Source organism: Diorhabda sublineata, chromosome 3, assembly GCF_026230105.1.
Source record: "Diorhabda sublineata isolate icDioSubl1.1 chromosome 3, icDioSubl1.1, whole genome shotgun sequence".
NCBI lineage: Eukaryota > Metazoa > Arthropoda > Insecta > Coleoptera > Chrysomelidae > Diorhabda > Diorhabda sublineata.
Window position 1 is genome coordinate 14,040,614 of NC_079476.1, and position 21,999 is coordinate 14,062,612.

At 32.1% G+C, this 21,999-nt stretch overlaps 1 protein-coding gene across 3 annotated transcripts in view; it reads right to left on the reverse strand.

Annotated features, from left to right (window-relative positions):
• LOC130441839 (uncharacterized) overlaps positions 1-21,999 on the reverse strand; it is a 677,503-nt gene that overhangs the window by 346,062 nt on the left and 309,442 nt on the right. For all 3 annotated transcript variants that reach the window (XM_056775648.1, XM_056775649.1, XM_056775650.1), the window contains exon 2: positions 8,640-8,702. In XM_056775648.1, the coding sequence (XP_056631626.1) occupies positions 8,640-8,702 (63 nt within the window). The remainder of the gene's footprint in view (positions 1-8,639; positions 8,703-21,999) is intronic.

Consider the following 21,999-nt stretch of genomic DNA (forward strand, 5'->3'; position numbering starts at 1 on the left):
AAAGGTTGGGGATGAATTCCGACAGCTACTGAACGCTCACCAATAACAGACGTGGCTCAGCCTTAAAGCAGTGATCCATGGCTACCTTAGCAATAAAGAGCTTGTGAATTATAAAGAGGTCTTTTCTAATATGCTCGATAATTTCAAACTGAAGGGTTACAAAATGTTGCTATTTAAAGATAAGAAAAGAAAATATACATAAGACGGAAAGAGATTGGTTTTTCCACGATGTGATAAACTTTGAACAAAGTTATAAGGAAGAACATAATAAGTTTATGATGAGTTATTACATTAGGAATCTAATATTAGAAAGTTCCTACTTATAAAACCAGAAATATCCTTTTTGTTTCTTTCTATATATTTGATTTATTTTCATTGTTCTGGGTAAATAAAAGTGATTAATATACAGGGTATGTAAAAGGGATAATCCCATATCTAAGATAAGTAGAAAACTAGAAAATATTGCTCAGTAAAAATTTTCTTAACGTTATCTGTATTCAAGACAAAGGGCGTTGAAGGAAAACGTTTTTACATTTTCACGATTCGCCGATGCTACTGGTAGCATTGTAATGAAATTTTATATCAATTTGCTTTGAAATCTGATTCATCCCTTGAAAATATTTGCATATCTGACTTTCATAGGTAGTTATACGGTTTGTACCAAGTAGTATTGGAACTTTTTTAAGGTTAGATTTATTAATCAAAATTTGAAATCAACTGAAACATTATTAAATTTTACGTCAAAAAGATACTCTTGGCAAAACTCGAAATCGGTTACCGTTTACGGTATATTTTGACATGAAAATTATGAAATAGAAACCGATACTTCTATGAATTAATGGAAAAATTATTAGATAATATGCATTACCTGAATTATTCATCGTGTAAATGAAGTCTCATCTATGAAATGAAATAATTTTAAAAACTTTGGAATTTGCCAGTCTTGTTACAAAAATCCAATCATATTAGTTACACTTGTTTGAAAATCTCCTCTAAACTCACTTCAATAAAATCGATTTGCCATGGATTTTTGAATTGTGATCTAACAGTGATAGACATTACGATGATTAACCTACATTCCAAAAGAAGAATGAAATACTAATTTAGACATTTTTAAAGTATAAGCTATTCAATTCAATTTACCAATTAACTGTTTGCCTGACATATATACTTGTAAATATCAATTGTAAATTAAGAAAAGATAACTTTGATCACAAATTAATATATATACACCCCACAAAAACTATCGCATCACTCATTATTTTTTGAGTATTTCAAATGTGTTGCCTGTATTCCGAATTTTATTATTATTACGAATTAAAACACCAATAGATACGCATTTTGTAACATTTATTTTATATCAGTTTAATCTACAGAGGATAAAAAGTTTGATTTACCAAAACATAGAAAATATCGAAAAAATTGTACAAAACATCTATACAAGAAAATGAACGGTACTTAAACTAAAACCTGCCAATGAATTTCTAATAGCGTGTGTTGCCGCCCCTAGCTCTAATTACAGCTTCCATTTGTCTTGGAAGACTTTCTTCTAGTAGCGTGAAGACGAGCTTATCGTGCATTAACACAGAGTTGTCACCGATATGAGGCATATAGGTCCATCATTCACTGGAACAAGCTCCGTGCGACCCTCGAAGAAAATCCTCTTCTGGTTAGCGGCCCAGATTCTTGGTAGCGAATAACAACTCTGGATATGGTGCTTTGTTGAACTCCAATTACCTCGGTGACGTATCTTTGACTGCGGCCATCTTGTATGAGCGCGATGATTCTAGTGGCTTCTTCATTCGTCACATGCCTTGTTGTTGAGCCACATCCATTATTAACAAAATAAATTCAAATTTTCACTATACAATATTTGCTTACAAAGTTCTCGATCTCAATGCATTCTCCAAGACTGAATTAATTTACTCGAGCATTTTTGCTTCCAAAAAAATTTGTAAGAAATTGTGATATTTTTTGCATATGATAAGAAACCAGAAATATCTAGTTGATACATATACAGATTGTCCCAAAAAACTAAAATTAAGTATTAAAAATATCCTAAAATACCAGTAATTTTAATACCGATAATTTTTGTGGGGTGTATATTATATAAAGTTGATTTTTAATATTTTGGGTTTATTTCGATAATTTTGTACAAATTTAAGTAATTATATTGCTTTTATAAAAATATAAGTATTTCAAAGTCAAATGAAAATCAGCTAAGAATATAGAAGAGTTGTATTAAAATACAACTAACTAACAGGAATCTCAAGAAATTTTTGCAAAATTTGATGCACTTGAACAATTTTTGTCCCTCATATAAATGACACATTTTGAATTTATGGGAATTAAATATTACGTCGACATCACGTTGTATTAGGGCAGGATAAAAAATTTTTAAAAACATAAAAAAATAGTAGGATGAAGCGTTTTGGAAAAAGACAGAAATATAACAACTGTGGTAGAAAAAAAATTACGGGCGATCTAAGGTCTGGAAGTGGAACGGGGTGAGTTTTCAAGGGTTAAAAATGGTTTATCTCGACCTATGGCAAAACTACAAGTTCCACGAAAAAAAAATGTTAAATTTGTAGTAAATAGAGATCTACAGTGAAATATTGAAATAACCAAGTTTTGGTATTTTATTTTCATATTTACAACAAAAAAATGTTCACGGAATTTGGTGAAAATTTACCATTTTATGTCCCGAACATACTTGAATTTATTTGATTTAAAATTTTCATTTTTCCACCTTATTTCTACTCAACATCGAAAAACCACCTTAATTTTAAATCGAAAAAGTCTCCGTCTACATATCAACATTTTTTAAAAGTCTGTGGACATTTTGTTCGTTGGAATCTCTACTTTCCGATGGTAAAAAAATATACATTACTATGATAATTGTTCTCAGAAATGCAAATTTTTTTTTTCAATCATTATGTACAATTTTGAGCTATTTATTCAAATTTACACTATAATTACTCGAATATCGTAAGATTACATTGATAAACAAAACAAATTTCAAATCGAAATATACTACCATAATTAACAGTCGAATAAGTTAATAAAGTTAATACTCAATAAAACATTTACAATATTAGTAGAAAGTTGTAGAATCTTTTTTAAATTATACATGTATCTTATTTATTTCTAATTTTAAGATAATTTATACGAGGTCTGGCTATTAAATAACAAGACTGGTTACGAAAAAGGGTTTTATTATAAAAATTATTCTACATTTGAATGTTCTCTTTCAATATACTTCCCTCTCCTCGCCACACGCCTTTCCATACGTTTTTTTCACTAATCGAAGCAGTGCTGTCTTCTTTAGTGAGTGCCTTTAGAAGCTCTCCCATTTTTTGCTTTACCGCTTCCATCGACTCAAATTGGGTCCCTTTTAAAGTAGATCTTTTTCTAACCCTTTAAGGAAACCTGAACAGACCCGTTGACGCAAGAGCTTTCGGTCAGTAACTTCGTACAAACTTAAGTTATATATATAATTCCTAGTATAAAATTTTTCTAACCGTTTTTTTATTGGCGTTTACAGCCTCGGCAATCATCCGGATGCTCATTCGACGATCTGCACGTACAATTTGGTTGATCATGGTTACTGTTTCCGGAGTTGAAACAGTCACAGGGCGACCTGGACGCTGGTCATCTTCAGTGCCTTTACTGAAGCGGTTACATTACTCACAAACACGCGCGCGAGATAGAAAAATGTCCCTGCAACAATTTATAGCACTCAGTCGGAGTTTCCTTCAAGTTAACGAGAAATTTGAGATTGATACGTTGCTCCTGTTTTTCGTCACACATGGTTTTTGGCACGAGAAAAAAACACGTTCGTTTCAAACCGCTACTGCACAAGTACTATAATAGTGACGGAAACGTATTTTGGGACGTGTCTAGACAAAATATCTAGATATCCAACGCACTACTCGTTTTTTACCTCACCCATCTATGGCGCCCTTTACGCGCGCAGTCTCGTTATTTAATAGCCAGACCTCGTATGTTACATCTCAGCTTTACACATGATTTGTGAGTGCGAATGGGCCAATGCATTGTGACGGCATAGTGCATGTTGTCAACGGTGCATTTTTACTGCACGAAGTGATTTGGCAAAAAGATGAAAATGTGAGAGAGATCATGAACAAATATTTGTACAATGTAGCAATACATTTAGTTCTATGGTAAAACTGAGATTATATCGAAGAGATACGATTCAATTTACAATATTTGTTTGTTATTTTTAATACCTACCATCGCACATAGATCGTTTTTCAGGATTTAGGCGGCCCAAAATTATTTTATGTGATATTTATATTACAAAATAGTTACATACAAAAAATTCTGTGTTTGGAATAACTTATCGAAATTATTTGTTGGTGCACAGTGGTTAGGCGCACCTACTTGTGATTTTTTATCAAAAAATATTTTATTCGAGATCGTAGTTGATTTCAAAGTTTTTTTTCATATTATATTGAAAATACATATGATATACTCACGGCTTTCCCCAAGGAGGGACAGCTGTCTACGTTTTAGTAATACTTTCAGGTATGTATTATTAAATAAAACAATTATTTTGTTCTAATAAGTAAGTAAATATATTATATTATTAAAAGGATCGTTATATTCGTTATACAAGATTAAAGTTACTTAAGCTAAATAGATAATCACTAAAAATAATCAATCATACTTATGCATTTACATTTTAATTTTCGCCGCTTTCGTCAATTTCCATTGGTCGGTTTGGCTCAGCAGGAATTAATAGCTGCATTGTCTCAGGCAAAAATAATTTTGAAGCGGTTTTTTTGGTCTTTCTCATGGAACTAATAAATGGGTCGGATGTTAATAGTAACCTATGATAAATATCTAAGTTGCATTCTTCCCTCGAAAACTTGCGAGCAAAGTTTAGGCGATAAGACCTAAAATGTTCATTGCGGGCCTCAGCAGCTTCTTCGGAAAGTTGCTTTATCGGCAACAACGAATTTTATATTATTGAAGCTCCATGAATTAAGACCTTATGCATCGTTGAAGTCATAGGATGCCAGCCATATAACTCATCACATAGTTTCGCAGTTTCCATGGCGTATTTATCATATTTTGCTACGTCAATCTTATGGCCGCCGCTTGATATGGCTTCAAATATCACTTTTAATCTAATAATCAAGTCATAACCTATACCAGTGATTTCTGCAGCCAATTCAGGGTTCTCGAAGAATATTCTGCTGGTATTTCCATCGTTTTTGTTTCCGAAGTTACTTTTTGGCATATCGACTAAGAGACCTGTCTCCTCTCTAAATCTTTGCTGAATATCAAGTTTCTTCTGCTTTTCTAGATTTTTTTCTTCTTCGGTTCGTCTCTCGCGATATTTTTTCACGGGCAATTTATATGCTAAATGCAGCACAATATCCTTATCTTCATTTGAGAGTCTTTGTTTAAACTGGGCTTGTTGAGAGCCGCCACAACCCCATTTGCAGATTAACAGTAACGAATTCCTTTCAACGGCATTAAGTGTGAGTAAGACTTCTTCTAAGAAGAGGGATAATCTGGTTACAGTGTGATCCAACAAAGAATGTAGGTTTCCTTCTGCGCAGGTAGACGTCACTCGTAATGACTACTTGGGTGGGTGGTAATCTTCTTTGACCTTCAATAAAAATTCATAATGTGAATAGAATCTTTTGTTCGTTGCTCGAATAATTTCGTACTGTCTTCTGGTCAAATCGGCTTCAACAAACATTGTCAGTGCTTGCAGAGGAGTAAGGGGCTCTATTTCTTTAGACTTTGAATGTCTGTTTTTACAATCACTGGCAGACACAGAAGAATTTGAAATGTCTTTTAAAACAGTAGACGCATTTCTTTTACCTTCTGTTTGTAAAATGACTTGTGCTGCGTGAACAATTACTTCCTCTTCGTAAGATGCGCGGACTCCTTCAGTTTTTCCTCTCTTTGTTCTTTCGCTAGATTCGGTAAAAGATTTGGTAGGTCGTGTTGGCCTTTGATGCGTGTCTACGGGGATCTCAAATGTTCCTAACAACCAAGAATTATTGGCCGCCAAAAAGTTTTCAAGTATTCTAACCGCCCGAGACCACCTCTATATCAAATCACATTTAAAATACGAAAACTTCTTTTTTATCACATTTTTATGTTCTTCTGTGTCCCCGTAACACACGAGTAAATAATTTTCTAAATATTTAATTTTTTCATTTATCGATAATGAATGTTGCTCGTTCATTATATCGAAGAGGTATTTACGAGTCAACATTTTCACCCCCGAGCAGCCAGGTGAACCTATAACAGTAAAAAAATAATATTAACACAAAAACATAAAATCCGATTTTTTTCTATTTTTGTCAAAAAAATTTTAAACTCGTTTATTTTTAAAACTAGCAAAAACTAGCAGCTGATTTTAAGCAGTTTTCTTTATAAGACTTTTTACTATATAATGAAATAAAAAATGTAACCCGGAAAGGTGCGGAAGTAAAGTTTTTTTTCGATTGAAATTGAAAAATAAAGTATAAACATTTCTAAAAAAGGGTATTATTGACGGCTCATTAAGTCATTTATTGACAATATATTTAATACAATTTCGTATTAATTTAATAAAGGCTTACCTGTATTATTAGTATCAATCACTTAAACAAGCAAATATGACACGACACATAAAATATTCACCGAAGAAAATGATATACGAAAAGGGCGTCAAGAACTTTCACGTGCAGTAAGTGCGACAATCAAGTTTCAACTAGGAATGCAGCGCGCTCGCGCAGTCTAGGGATGTGGGTGGGGTTGGCTATTGTTCGTCAGGTAGTCTACTATTGCACGAAAAAAATTGTTTGTCATTAGTCGATTATTGGAATTTCGACTTATGGCCGCCTAATTCCTAGAAATCTACGTATGTGCATCGGTTGATGAGAAAGAAGCTGTATTCACAATTTTACGTGCATTTAATAAATAAATACCATCAAATTTAGACATATACCTGTGTTGATATTTTTATTTATCGAAAATAAAACATTTTAAAAATATCCTTAAATGTTTTTGCATTGAATTTTATTGCAATTTTTTCTTCATAATTTTTTATAAAAAAATTACAATTTATAGGGTATGTACCTTTTTTTTCGAAATAACATATATACAAATGAGCCCAGTCGTATGTTTTCATTTCCTTTAACATTACTTATTTTCTCGTAACAAAGAATCAACTCACATATGGAAATTCATAAGTAGATAATTTTGATAAAGGAATAGAAATAATAATAGAATGAGAACACTGTAGAAATAGGAGAAACAAACGAAGTCCAATATTCAATAAAATTTGGTATTACACAAGTAGTAACCTATTGTGTAAAGGTTGAAAAGACTCTAATTAAATTCTATTGATTGATATACCCTTATACAGAAAAAAATTTAGTTTTGCTGAAAACAATGATGGAATTATATGAAAAATTATTACGGAACAAGCAGCTATATTGTTAAGGGAGGAGAACGTAGTCGTAGAAAAACCTTAGACAATATTCCAGAGTTTGATTAACAAAACCGATGAAGAATATCATTTTTGCAATAAAAATTTTTATCTATCGGAAAAACAAGGACAAAATAATAAAAAATTTAATGAAAACATTACAGTCACAAGGATTTTCCTGTAAACAAGCAGAAGTGTTGATGCTGATATAATCAAGACGTCAATAGAACTAGACAGAGAAACTAATAGGAGTGTCATTATTTCAGGTTAAGATTTTTTGTTCCTTTTGAAAAGGACACGTCAAAACCTTTAAAAATATCGTTGTATTTCAAACAAAAAATCCGACGAAAATTGTGTCAATGGGGTCTGAGAAATATTCATTCGAATAGGTATTTGGTTTAAAGTGAACAAACGCAGCATCCAATGCGTGGATAGCTTATACATGTATAATTCTCCAGTTAGTATGACACAAATCCATTCTTTTGATATGCCGATAGCCTCTTCTATCTCACTACCTTAAATCTGACGGTCGTCAAGTACCACTTCGTGAATTTTTATCTGGCTGTCGTAGTTTTTGATGTCCCGAACGCTCGTTATCAGTCAAGCTCATACGATCACGTTATGTTACAGTTGTAAATGATGGAGCAAAGTCGTACACCGTGTCTAACTCTCCTTTTATATGATTATTGCCTTTCAAAAAAATATTTAATAATATATACTCAATTTTTTCCAGTATTAAAAAAATCTTCACAACCACTCACTTCCGATTATCAAATAGGGAATTAAATTTATTAGGTCGAGGTCGGAAACTTTTTAAACAACTCTCATATATTTTATAGCGTTCGAATTTAATGATATTTTTGTTATTACGGCAATTAAGCTAGGAGTATAAGCAAACATTCACACCCATTAACATATGCTGGAGGTTAATATAGCTTTACATATTCTTATAGTTAAATTAAATTGTGAACGTGGAGGCCATTATCAAAGTACCCAGGAAAAGCACAATGAAACTGATCGACCATGAAGAAAACTACATTGCTAGAAAGTATTGCTAGAGTCAACAACAACATTCACGTTAAATGATCTATTCATTATTGATGAAAAAGTAGCATCGTGTAGTGAAAAATTTCATTGTGACGCAAAGTAATCACAATGGAATAATAAAAAAATCACTTACCAGTATCGTTGAGAAGGCTTTGAAGCGATTCACCATTCGTCCCCTCCGTTTCGGTCGACATTGCTGAAACAATTTACTCACGTTAATACGGACATTTAAATAAGGTAATAACAAAAGTTTATGAACGTTATATTTGGATATTAGGAAAATAATTTAAATTGCTTTAAGACGTGATTTGATTTTTTTTTCTATAAATTAATTAGTAAATTGTTTTTATTACGAGGGTTGCTAGTTAAGTTTTGAGATAGACAGATAAAAATAAATGTTTATAATTGGATATGGCTTTATAGTTTTTCAAAATATTCTCCATTTAGATCAATATCTATCAATTTATTTTTGATCTGCGGGGATAATAAAAAACCTTTGGATGCCAAACAAGGACTCTACGGCAGATGAATAATGAATTCGATGTTTTGACTGTTCAAAAAAGTCTGTTTTGTTTGAATTGATGTGTGAGAGCTCGCATTATCCTGGCAAAGAATGAATCGTCTTCTCCGATTGCTTTCTTGATTTTTTCGAACACAAATGCTAATGTACCATTCAGAATTGACCGTTATACGTTGCTATATTGGAACGGTGGAGATATGTCCAGTTATTTCGAAAAAACCATTTGATCCGAAGTGCTTCGTGCGCGAACAATTTTTATTGAATTCGTTGTTTAGTTTGGGGCTCATTTGAACAGATCCATGATTGAGCATTTCTTTGTACTAATCAACATGAGGTTCAAATTATGCCGTAGAACTAATGCCCAAGTATGTCTTAATGATTGCAATATCATATTAAGCACAGCATCGATCTTTTCTGATATTACACACGAATATGGATGACCTTCACGAAATTCATCCTTTAGAGATTTGCAACCACGATTGAATTCTGAACACAAGCGAAATACGGTGTGTTTTGGTGCTTCATCGCCAAAAGTCTGCTGTTGGTTAGGTAATCTCAGATTCACATCAGTGTTGCCGCATCTCTAAACTTAAGTAGCAACCTTCGTACACCAAAATAAGTATTTTACGAACTTGATTAGAAATAATTATATTATTGGTAGAGGCAAATCATACGGCCGGAGGTAATAATTTTGTATATACGAGGAAATTCGAAACGGAACTGAAACTAATTAGATCCAATCAATAAAATACAGTGTATTATCATGATGGTATGACGCCACAGAAGAAAAAAAACGGTGTACCATATTTGCTGTAAAAGAGGCAGAATCAGACAAGATATGACACGACTAATATTAAATTGCAAGGACGAGAATGATTTATTTATTCAATAAGTGTCCGATTTAACGAATAGAGAGTTAAATTGAAATTTTTGGAAGCGTTGCTGATATTCTGTTTACACTACCACTAAACGTAACACAATTACACTGTCTGACGCGCGTTGCGAGAACCAAATGATTGTCTTCGGATACTGAAGGTGAACACACATGTAAAGTCACTAGAAATGACATTTTCATAGGATCATCAAAAAGATGTTTCCACTTATAATCAATTTTGTTAACAAATTTCGATTTTCCTAAACATCGATGTTATTAAATAATTTCATAATTCCATTGCAATAGAACTTTTCTATCTCTAGGATAGATATCTGTATCTAGTCTATACAGTAGTTATATTAATATTTTTAAATAAGTTAAGTCAAATCTGGTGATTCATCAAAGATCTGTGTTATGGAATGCAAGATCAGTTCTATTTCAAATTTCCTTTAGACAATTGTTGACATTTTTTATACATAATACTAAATCGACCGTGTTTCAGAATTTCATAGTATATAATTGATTTTAACTACCATACACAAAACACCACCTTAGCTTAGATCAATTTGCCAGAACAATTTGACGTTGCATAGATCTATTGGACATGTGTAAAGTTGCTCCGTCCTGCTGAAACCATCTTTGGTTATAACCATTGAAGTTCTGCAGTTCAGGCCCGAAGAAGCCGTCCAACATCTGCACATAACGCTCTGAATTCACTGTAACTGTACGACCCTTTTATCTTGAAAAAAGTAAGAGCCTATAACTTCTGGCGCTGATATCGTAACCCATACGTTCACTTTAAGCAAATGTAGTTGTTTTTCACCATGACGAAGTTTGTTTTTTACCAATACAAACTGTCACTACCCACCCGACAGTAAAATGATACACAAGTTCATGATGAAAATTATTATTTACATTTCCGTGACTCAACCGAACAAGTGTGGTTTTTGTGTTATAAAATTAAATTACAACTGAATAAAAAGTAATTACTAGTATCAGTGCCCTGCTTGCTTTATGTTACAAAACATCTTGGCTTTTTTAATAAATTTGCAAAGCTGTTGGACTTGTGTTATAAACCGTAAGAAGTCAGAGTATAAGGTTAAATATTGGAATAGACCCGTTAGTAAAAGGTTCATGAATTAGTAGAACATATATATGATCTAAATGAAGATAAAATTCGAAAAAACTAATTGAATAGGCAGTATCGATTTCATTGTTTTCACTTATTTTTTATCATTTTCTTAACATTGCTTCATTGTTTACTTATTTGTTTCTGAGTGGATTCACAAACGCGATACGGAGTTTTCATTTGAATTTTATTTCGATTAAAGAAGCTCATTGTAAAGTCATTTACATGTGACAAGTTTATGATCAATTTGAGTAAAATACCTTTCTTTTCTACTAAATTTAATTAAGTTTCTTGTGACTACGAAAACATTCCCAGACCACAACAATTAAATTTTTTTTATTGAATGTAGAAAAGAGGAGCGCTTGTACAACCAACATTGAAGGTAATGATATATTCTAAGTACTTTCGCTAGATGATTAGGAGTCAATAACGAGGCAGATTGATAATTTTCTAGATTGCGCAATAGATTTGTGTGTAATTGCCTATTTATTACCTGATATTTGAGTATGGATTGGAGATACATTTTATTTGTACTATGAGATAGATTCTGTTTAATAAATTTTTCCAATAATATAAAAGGCGGATTTCATTCATATAAATAACATATTGAAATAAAAGGATGTTATTTTCATAATGTTGTTTATGGCGAATTTTGTAGAATAAAAAATGATTCAAGTCAGTCAGTTTACAGTAACTGGAATAGAGGACCGATCCTAGCGATATTGGCGTATTTATTATGGAACGTGGCTTCTTTGTAGATTTAGAACTTAATAATTATTTCGGCAAAGTTGAAGGGGGGTGTAACTTGGACAAATTTTTCTCCGACTTCACCAGTATATAAAAAATAAACACTAGCAAAATGATATTTTGATATATTCATTTAGGTCTGACTTAGCAAACAATAATAGTCGTAACATAATCAAAATAAGTGCGAGGAAAAATGAAGAGTTATTAAAAATATATTTTGATTGATTTTTCTCTTTAACTCAGATTTTATTAGTCTAGTGCTCTAGTGTATCATTTATAGTAAGTATAAAACTTTATTTTATTTATTTAATATAATGCTAACTTAATTACACCCAACTCCTGTTTCCTAATTAGGTACTAGGTAGAAAAAAAGACATATTGCAAAATAGCATATTTCTTACACTTTTTCTAAGCAATTTTGCAATTTTCAATCAAGTGATTATTTGAGTGTTATTAAATAATCTGGTTTATATACGAGTTTCATAATATTGTTAGAAACTTGTCCTTTGATATAGGTCGTCCTGTTAATAGAATCTAAAGTTTGGAGGATGCGGCGGGCAAGTCCCAGATGGACCATTTACATTTTTTTATATAAAGTGGCAATTTTTTTTCATTTTGTATAACTTATTTACAGTATGCTGCAGCCGTTTCTATAGAATCAATTTCTAAGTAGGCCTTTTTATTTGTTTACATTTTAGACTCTGAATTATCAAGAAATCAATTGTGAATAAATAGGGGTTTGTTCATCAGCGAGTCAATTGGTAAGTAATATATATATATATATATATATATATATATATATATATATATATATATATATATATTTATATTAATATTCTATATTAATATAACTGAGAAAAAATTACAGTATTTCTAATAACAATCCTATGAAAGCATGGATGGATATTAAGTTACAGGTACAGAAGGAAGACAGTACCTTAAGGCTTACAGATTTGGCCATGATTTTCAACGATTTCGCTTCCCAGAGAACCAGAAAAGTTAGTTTTTACTTAATTATAAGATATAGCTAGTCCTTGTAGAAGGAGTGATTCATATACTTTCACGAGATTTTTACTTTAATTGTTATTAGATTGTATTTTTCAAGTGCTGTTTCATGTCTCTCTAACTGGAGAATATCAACCTCCATTTATAAGGTTATACATTTTTCAGTATCATGGTATTATAATCTTTTAGTTTCCAAATTTTTTTGAACTTTTATTAATGCTTTATTCTTGCAATGGGTAAATGAGTTTATATCATAGTTAAGAAGTAGTAAAAGTCTTTGCCCACTCCATAATCCATTCACTAAATTTCAAAATAATAAACTTAAACAAATTTCTTTTTTATATTGTCAGGCGAAGTTCGAAACAATGTCTTACAAACTAAAAATAACGGTGTCCGATATTTGTTTGCTATATACGAGCACATGGTTATGTTTTGTCGGTGGGTGCAACAAGTTATAATTTGCAAGTTCCGGCTGATAAGTTTATTATTTTTTAACTGAGATTCACTTCTTCGAGGTTTATGACACTTCGTTCTGTGAGACGCAAGGACGAGCTGTGAATTATGGTTTTTGGACCAAGATATCTTTTTTGGAGGTTCGTATACGAATTGTTTTCGTTTTCGACGAATTCAGACTTGTAAGTTTCCAAATAGGTAAAACTAAGGAGCTATCGGTTGAAAACCGAGCATTTATCGCAAGTCTTCATAATCTATAATATATAATTATAAAATACTTCGACGTACCGTGGACTATAATGTGAAAAGAATATGCATCTACCAAGAGCTCTGATTATAAAAAATGTTCATGGCGGCATCGAAAAACTACAAACTCTGAAGATTGTATTGTATTGATCAGTACACATGAATCTAGGGATCTGCCTTTAAGTACTTCTACAGTGAAAATGATATTCAGAGAAGCTTTTCACAAGGGTAGCAGTGAAGAACCCTCTTTAAAGACGTCAAAATAGAAACAACTTGCAGTGGGCGAAAGAATATAAAAATTATACGCATGAGTGATAAGTCAAAGTTTGAGGTTTTCGGGCCAAAGAGAAGAGTGTTTGCGCGCAGGTCAAAGGAAGAACGGATGTTAGATCCATGTGAAATCTCGACAGTGAAATACGGCGAGGGCGCAGTGATGATTTGGAGAGTTTTAGAGGCAAGGCAACTGGAGATCTGGTAAAAATTGGGATTTTGAAGAAAGGAGAATATATAAAATTCTTCTTCTTCATCATGTCTTGTGTTTGCATCAATGGTTGCCTAGCTGTAGCTGGGATGATGAAGACCAGCTCTTGTAGGTGGTCCTTCTGGTGGTCGTGATGTATTCGGTTTTTCTTCCTTTGAAATCTTTGCCAACCTGTCATCTGACATTCTGTCCATGTGGTCTCTCCATTCCCTTCGCCGATTTCTCGCCCATCTCACTACATCCTGGATGTCAAATATGTCCCTTATTTCATTATTTCTCTTGTGGTTAAATAATGTGTGTTCCGCTATTGATCTCAGCGTTCCTATTTCAGTTCTTAAAAGCCGCTTAATTATGGTGTTCTTTGCTTTGGTCTCTATCGCGTATGTCATTACTGGTCTCACCCAGGTCTTGTATATTCTGACTTTGTAACTTATCGTCTTCTGAGATAATCACTGCGTCATCAGCATAACATGTACTATGTACTTTGTTTCCTATCCCGTATCCTCTTCCAGCTTGCTTTACTCCGTTAATAATCTCATCCATTATGATGTTGAACAAAATCGCGCTGAGGCTGTCTCCTTGTCTGATATCGGCCGTCAGAGTATTCTAGTGCTCAGTTTACTTTCCATTTTGATATATGTGTAATTATCGGTGTTCAGGTCTTCGATTACTTTTATTATGTAGAGGTGAATCTACCTTCTCTTCAGTAGAGTTGTTACATCCCTCAATCGTACCCTATCAAATGCTTGGGTGAGATCGATGAAGTATTGAACTCTATAGCCTTTTCCATAATTTGGCGGATCACAAAAATAATATCTATAGCAAACCTGTTCTTTATGAATCCCTGTTATAAAAAATCTTAAAGGAAAATGTAATACATTCTGGCTAGCGCCTCATCGACAGAGAATTTATCTTTCAGCATGACAACGATCCCTCGAGCCTGTGCAAAGAGGATTTTGAAAGAATTGGAAAGAAATAATGTACCGAAAGTATTGATTTGTGCACCGAAACAATAAAAGTAAATTGGGGTTACATCGATAAATCAAAAATTTAAATATGTAACAATTACAGACTGTACTTTTATCATTACCCTATTCTTATCTATATATGTTCTTAAAAATATAAATATCAAAATCGATCGTATTGATGTGTATCTCGCAAACGTTAGGATGGACAAAAACTTTTGACCGGCAGTGTAAATATTTCGTTAAATGATATAAAATATTGCACAAAATATGACAAGAATCTATAATATAAGATTAATCAGAATGAAAATAAATCTTTCAACTGTTGAAAGGATGAAAACTCAGTAATTGTTAACACAATATTATAATGATATGAATTCGTAGCTTCAAACATGCACACCATAAAAAATAATAGCATATCAATATTTTAAACGTTAAATAATGACCTAAGTTAAATAATATTCCATTACAAACGATTATTAAAAAATAATTCAGCAGCAAACAAAGTAATTCACAGTAACCTCATTAGGTGTTTTTTTCGTTAACTAGCATAGACATAATAATTCAATGGCAATTATTTAACTAAGAGAGTTAAATATTGTCATGACTTCAATGTCATAATCATATATATTGTTAGTAATTATTTAAAATGTGAGTATATTATATCTCTGTTCAAAGACCGAGATAGCGATCAAACTGTCTAAAGAGATAATACACGAGAAAGATTTTGCAGCTATTTGAGAGATTGAAACAGGATTAACTTCAACTCATTAGAAAAACATGAAATGTGTATTTGTGAGTTTTTATGTCATCTATTTGAATCGCCACTGCACTATGATCCTACCGGTGATTTCAGATGTCCAAACTCTCGACTGATTTCCAAAGTAATACATTTTTACTATTAGTTGTATCATCTACCTTGAATGGTTGCCAAAAAGTTATCATCTTTAATCAATTTGAAATACGGCATGATAATGATGGAACTATACCAATACAAAAATCGCAAACTTAATTAAGATCCGAAAAAGAAATTGGAACAATGATATAGTTTTTCTAATATCAATTGCAGATTATAAAAACCCTTGCCGACAATTTTGTTCTATCTGCCATAGGCTCATTTTATAAATTTATTATTTTTATAAATACTTTTAAAAATATGTTTATCTTATGCGAGGAAGGCTATCGAATCATTACATTGGACGGTATTTTACGCCGTTATTTAGACAGATGCACTTAATTATAGACCCACTTGGAACTTGGAAAAAATCATTTTTATACCTCGTTAACTTGCTACAATTAAATATTAAATGATAAAACGTGAACAGAGTCCTTTTTGTACCCCATTCGTTTTTTTTTTCTATGCAAAACCATAAAGAAAAATAAATTCGTTGCAAATAAAACCAAAGAATAAAAACTTTTCAATTCCAAAGTATCTTTATAAATAATAATGATAGTCAGAATCGTCTGACCTAGAGTCATCATTTGAAGAAGGGTTGTAAAGAGGGTGATACAACCTTCTACTTTGATAACATTTTCAACACAGTTTTTCCAAAGCTCTTAGCGGTCTGCTTCTATAAATTTCTTTAGAGTTCTACAACCTCTTTACTCAGTTCTGGAGACTGATTACATTTTAAAAATTCAGATTTTACGTATGCCCATATTAAATCTATAAGGTTAAATATGCAATAGTAAGGAGAAGAGTATGACCCTGGTCTTTGCACAGCTTGTCGATAAAATAAATCTTTAACTTTTGACCTTTAATAACAGTAAGCAATTCTTTATTTATTGGGCCTTTTTTACGAACGCTGTCTGGAATAGGAATATTTTTTTCAGACATAAATGCTAGAATTTGAGTTTTTGGTACCTTAAGGATTTGCCGCGATTGGTAGGATGCATTGTCCATAACGATTATTGACTGACTGTAGCGTAATGTTAGGTAAAAGCTGTTTATTAAACCACTTTTCAAATAATTCTCCTGCCATATCTTCTTGATAATCAGCTGCACACTCTTTTTAGCAGATATTAATAAAGCATTAATCACGAAACCTTCTTTCCAGCCTGAACTATAATAATGCGTGTCCTTTTAGAACATGGCTCATTCAAACAGCAATTCTTAATATTCTCAACCCAACTGCAATTTACTACATCGTGACTGTGAAACCATGTTTCATCTAGATAAATTTTTTTTTGCTATATTACTTCTAATGTCTCCGCCCTGTTCCCCTTATATAAAATATAAATTTTCCTATGTATAAAATCTTGAGTAGCTTTGTCAACTGATTGCAGCTCGTCGTTATTGGTGCAGTGACAAACTGCAAAAAGGTGGCAATTAATGATAGATGCATGAAAATTAGTATGTTGGGCAATGATGCCAAAAGGAAATTTTAGAGATCGGGAGCCCCTCGAAATTCGCCATACGAGGGGCAGGGGGTTGATGTTTGAGGTTCCATCCCCCCCCCCCGTGAAAAAGTTGGGTGAGTAATTTTGACGTTCTTAGGGTCGATTTTACATATTTTGACCCTTCTGAACATGAATGTCATTACTTCCAAGATCCATCCTCGACAAGTGCCCCAAATTTTAAATTGAAAATTTCTCCATTTTCCGATTTTTGTGAATAATACGTCAAAATTGCAGTTTTTCGTCAATAGACCAAATACATTTTTCAGGATCGTATTTTCAATATGATATTCGAGTAGTAGAGGTCACATATGACATTTTAAAGTATATATGAGCTCGATATGTCGAAGTGGGGGGAAACCAGGAGGTACCGCGAATTGCCTAGTTTCGAATATTTTTCATGTTTTTTTATACGTTTTTTAATATTTTCTTCTCTGTACAAAATGTGAGGAATTTTGAAGCATTACAAATATTAGATATGGTGACTAGAGACCTCGAACAATGAGCTTATTCGTTATTGAGCCTTTTACTACATTTTGTTCAGCATTTAAGGAGCCACAATTTTTGTTTTTTTCAGAGCATATTCGACGAATCTTCAGTATTGGGATCGATTTCAAAATTTTCATCGTAATAACCTGTTATTAAAACAATAACTTTTGTGGAGGTCTAGTATTATACTGAAGCGAAAATTGAAACCAAAGAAAATATTTTATTTAAAGCAGATAATAGAGAAACTTCATTGGCGACACTATTTCTTACCGTAATTACTGGGTAAAGAAACTATATTTTGTAATATTAATTTAGTCTTTAAAGTTGCAGAAATTATTAACTCACCTATTATAAGTGATGTAACAATATAATATCAACATCGTCTATTCCTAAACAACAAAAAAAAGTTGTGACGCTAATGCTATAGGTAAAAAATATCTGTTGCTTTCTTAGAAACAAACTTTTAATTTAATAGTATACTTTAATAGCATATGTAGATTTTAAATTGTTTTTTATCATTTCTCATCAATTCAAAACGCATAGTAAACACTAAAATCCGATAAACAAAGTAAACATATAAAATATGAATAATATCGATAGAGAAATCGTAACTAATTATACAGGGTGATTGAGTAGTGTGATAAAGTTCAGTGCCTCCTTTGTCCTTTGAAATATCAATTTGAAAATTTGAGGGATTACACCAATCATTAGTCTTCACATTATATTATTCACAATCTTACTGTTCTAGAATGCTGGAAATTTGGAATCAACTTGACTTCTCTACTACTACAATATAGGATTGTGATGTGTTCCACGGGATATTTAAATATTACATAAGAATCGTGACAAGTTCAATACGCTGTTACGGCCAAAGCAATTCGAATAGTAGTAAAAATTTTGATAAAGGGTGAATCAAAATACCAATTAATCATTTTTTCGATTTTTTCAAATGAATCACCCTGTATTTTATGTGAGTATCGAAAAGTAATACCAACCTACTTCTTTTCCATCAAGCATTCTCTATATCTAAAATTATTAATTCTTAAGATATTTTGATTTTTCTGCATAAAACAATGATTATGTACCTTTATCTAATCATTTCACAATTAATTGTGAGTTGGCTATGATATTATTTGTCAAAAAAACTGATATAAATCTTTCAGAGATTGATGGAGCAATTTAATCACACGAGTTCAATTAATTATGAAAAGCATGAACGATTAAAAACTTCTGTGACAGAAGAAAATAAAGTTAATATTTTGCTGGTAGTTGCCGAAAGCCCACACTTAAGTGTAATGTGTATTTCCAGCTAACAACAGCTGAGGTGTGCAAAAAATTCTTGATAAAAACAAAAAGCACCCTTACAACAGAAATTAACTGAAGTTGATGTTAAAGTTGTGTTTTATGAAAAGTTGAATAGAGATACTTTCTCGACTAGGTTCTGTTTGGAGTTGAAGCTACGTTTATTGTTGTGTGTTAATAGTGACGTATCACACAGTTGTTGGTGAATATGTAGTAGGACCAGGAACATTTAAATTTTTTAGTTAACCGACTACTTCTTTTAATGGATGACTTCCCATTTCAAATACGTTTTTTTTCTGGTTTCACATTAAGAATGAAGTGTACAAAATACTTCCAGCAACAAGGAATGACATGAGAGAATACGGAATGAATTTAGGAAATTTTCTATAAAAATGCTTCGTAATATGAGTAACTCTTTCAATGATCGCTTTCAAGCATTCTTTGATGTCTTTGGAGGTCATTTCGAACACCTATTATATTGATCAAGACGTCTACGTATACTGTAAGAAATAGGATAGTTTCTTATTGTTTCGTTTTTGTAATTTATTTCTAATATAATCATTTTTTTTTGTATTTGCAATTCAACCTCCACAGTACCAGTTTTTGACAAAAAATTAGCCAACTCACGATTACATAATTATATTTGCACCGATAAACCAAAATATCTCAAGAACTAAAAATTTTAGGTATAGGACATGATTTAAAAAACAACTGTTGATAGTTCTTTTCGATACTCACATTTGAACAAACCGAGAAAATATTGTATTAGTATTTTGATTCACCCTGTATCTGATTCGATAAATATTAACGATATGAATAATTTTTCAGAATTTTTACTACTATTCCATTCATATAGCCGCAACAGATCTTCATTCTTGAATTTCTCTTACTTGTTTTTATGAAAAAGAAAAACTATATTCTTCTAATAGGAAAGTCAAGCTGAATTCAAATATGCAATAAAACATAGGATGTTTCACTTGAAAAAATTTAGCATAGGGCATTCTGCAACACCCTGTAAGATTGTAAATAATTTTAAAATGTGAAGACTACAATACAAATTTTCAAATTGATCTGTCAAATGCCAAAGGAGGCACTGAACTTTATCACAGTAATTAATCAACCTGTATAATTATTTTATATGTTTACTTTAATAAATCACTCTGTAGTATGGTATATAGTATTCGAAAGGCTAAAGCCTAACTCATAATCAAATTTTAGAGAAAACGTTCTTGAAATTGTACAAATTGCATTCAATTATACAGAATCATCTAGGGAATTTATTAAAAATTATGATACGAACATGAACATGACGCGAAACTTGTTACCACAGCTGTTACCGATATCATATAGTATACTTTTTATCTCAGAAAAATGTTCCCGTAGAAATATCAAAAACAAAGTAACCAATTCTGGAGTCAATGGAAACGACTAAGACACAACTACCTACATCACATAAACTAAATGATAATACGTTCGGTACATGTTTTTTTTAATATCCTCATGTTTTTTCATGATAAAAAGTGTCCTGAATGTGTTTTCGAAATTTCATCCACATTTCTCTAGTAAGAGAAGCAATATCCAAACTTCCACATTTATAGAATTACGAGGATGGTACCAGAAGATGGTACCTGACCTAGAGATGGCAATAATTGAGTGAAAAATACCACTGTATTAGGAAATACACAATCTAGATAGCATATGTTTTAAGTTTGAAGATGCCACATTGTTTAGTATTTGTTTGAGCTAAATTGTGCTCTGAGTGAGACTTCTCGTTCGTTATCAGCAGTAAAATATTGGGTAGTAGAGTTTAAACGAGGTTGCACGACCTGCGAAGACCAGAATCGCAGTGGTAGACAACTCCAGAAATGTTGAAGAAAATCCACAAAGTGGTACTGGATGATCGTCGACTGAAAGTGCATAGAAAAGCAGACATAGTAGAAATTTCAAAATGTGCGGTACATCTCACATGAGAAAGCTGTGCGCAAGATGAGTGCCGTGTTTGCTCACAATGGAACAAAAACAGCGTCATGAAGACGTTTCCATCAAGTGTTTAGCTTTGTTCTCAGAAATAAAGCCGAATTTTTAAGTTGTTTCATAACCATGGATAAAACAGCTGTCACTACACTCCCGAAAAAAAGAACAATCAAAACAATGAACTCAAAAGGGCAAGGTTTTTTGGAATGTCCGTGGGATAATTTTCATTGACTATCTTCAAAAAGGCAAAACTATCAACGTCGAGTATTTAGATTATTTACTGTTCCAAGACTTGAAAAAATGGCTCAGTCATCAGAGATTTTTTAACAATGAGGTGATGTTGGCAGTTAATGGCTATTTTGAGGAGCTTGAGGGTTCTTATTATAAAAAGGGTATATACCACATCGCTGTGTGAAGTGTATGTACCTAAAAGGAGATAACGTTGGAAAAGAAATATATTTTTTCCAAAATTTGGGTGTTGGGCCAAGTACTTCTGAGACCATCTTCATATGTAAGATTATGAAACCATATTTTCTACATTTATTTATTAGAGTTGACTTGAAATTGAATATTGCCTCCGTCAAAATAATTCCCTTGAGAAACCACGCACTGTTGAAGAAGTTTATCCAATTCTTCATAGCAGTTCTGGGGGTGGAAGTTTCCCGCTCAAAGAAACAATGCATTTTATAACTTCTGTTTCCTTCAGCTATTTTAGGATAACCATCATGACTTTTTGGCCACTATTCGTTATATATTCAAATTCAAATCTCTAATGTGTTTTTTAAAATTTTGGTAGAATTTTTACATTAATAAAATTCTCTTTTGTTATATGAAATAGAATGTCTGAATTATTGTTACCTTTCGCAAACGACTAACATAACATAGGACCATTAAAAATTGTCAAATTGTCT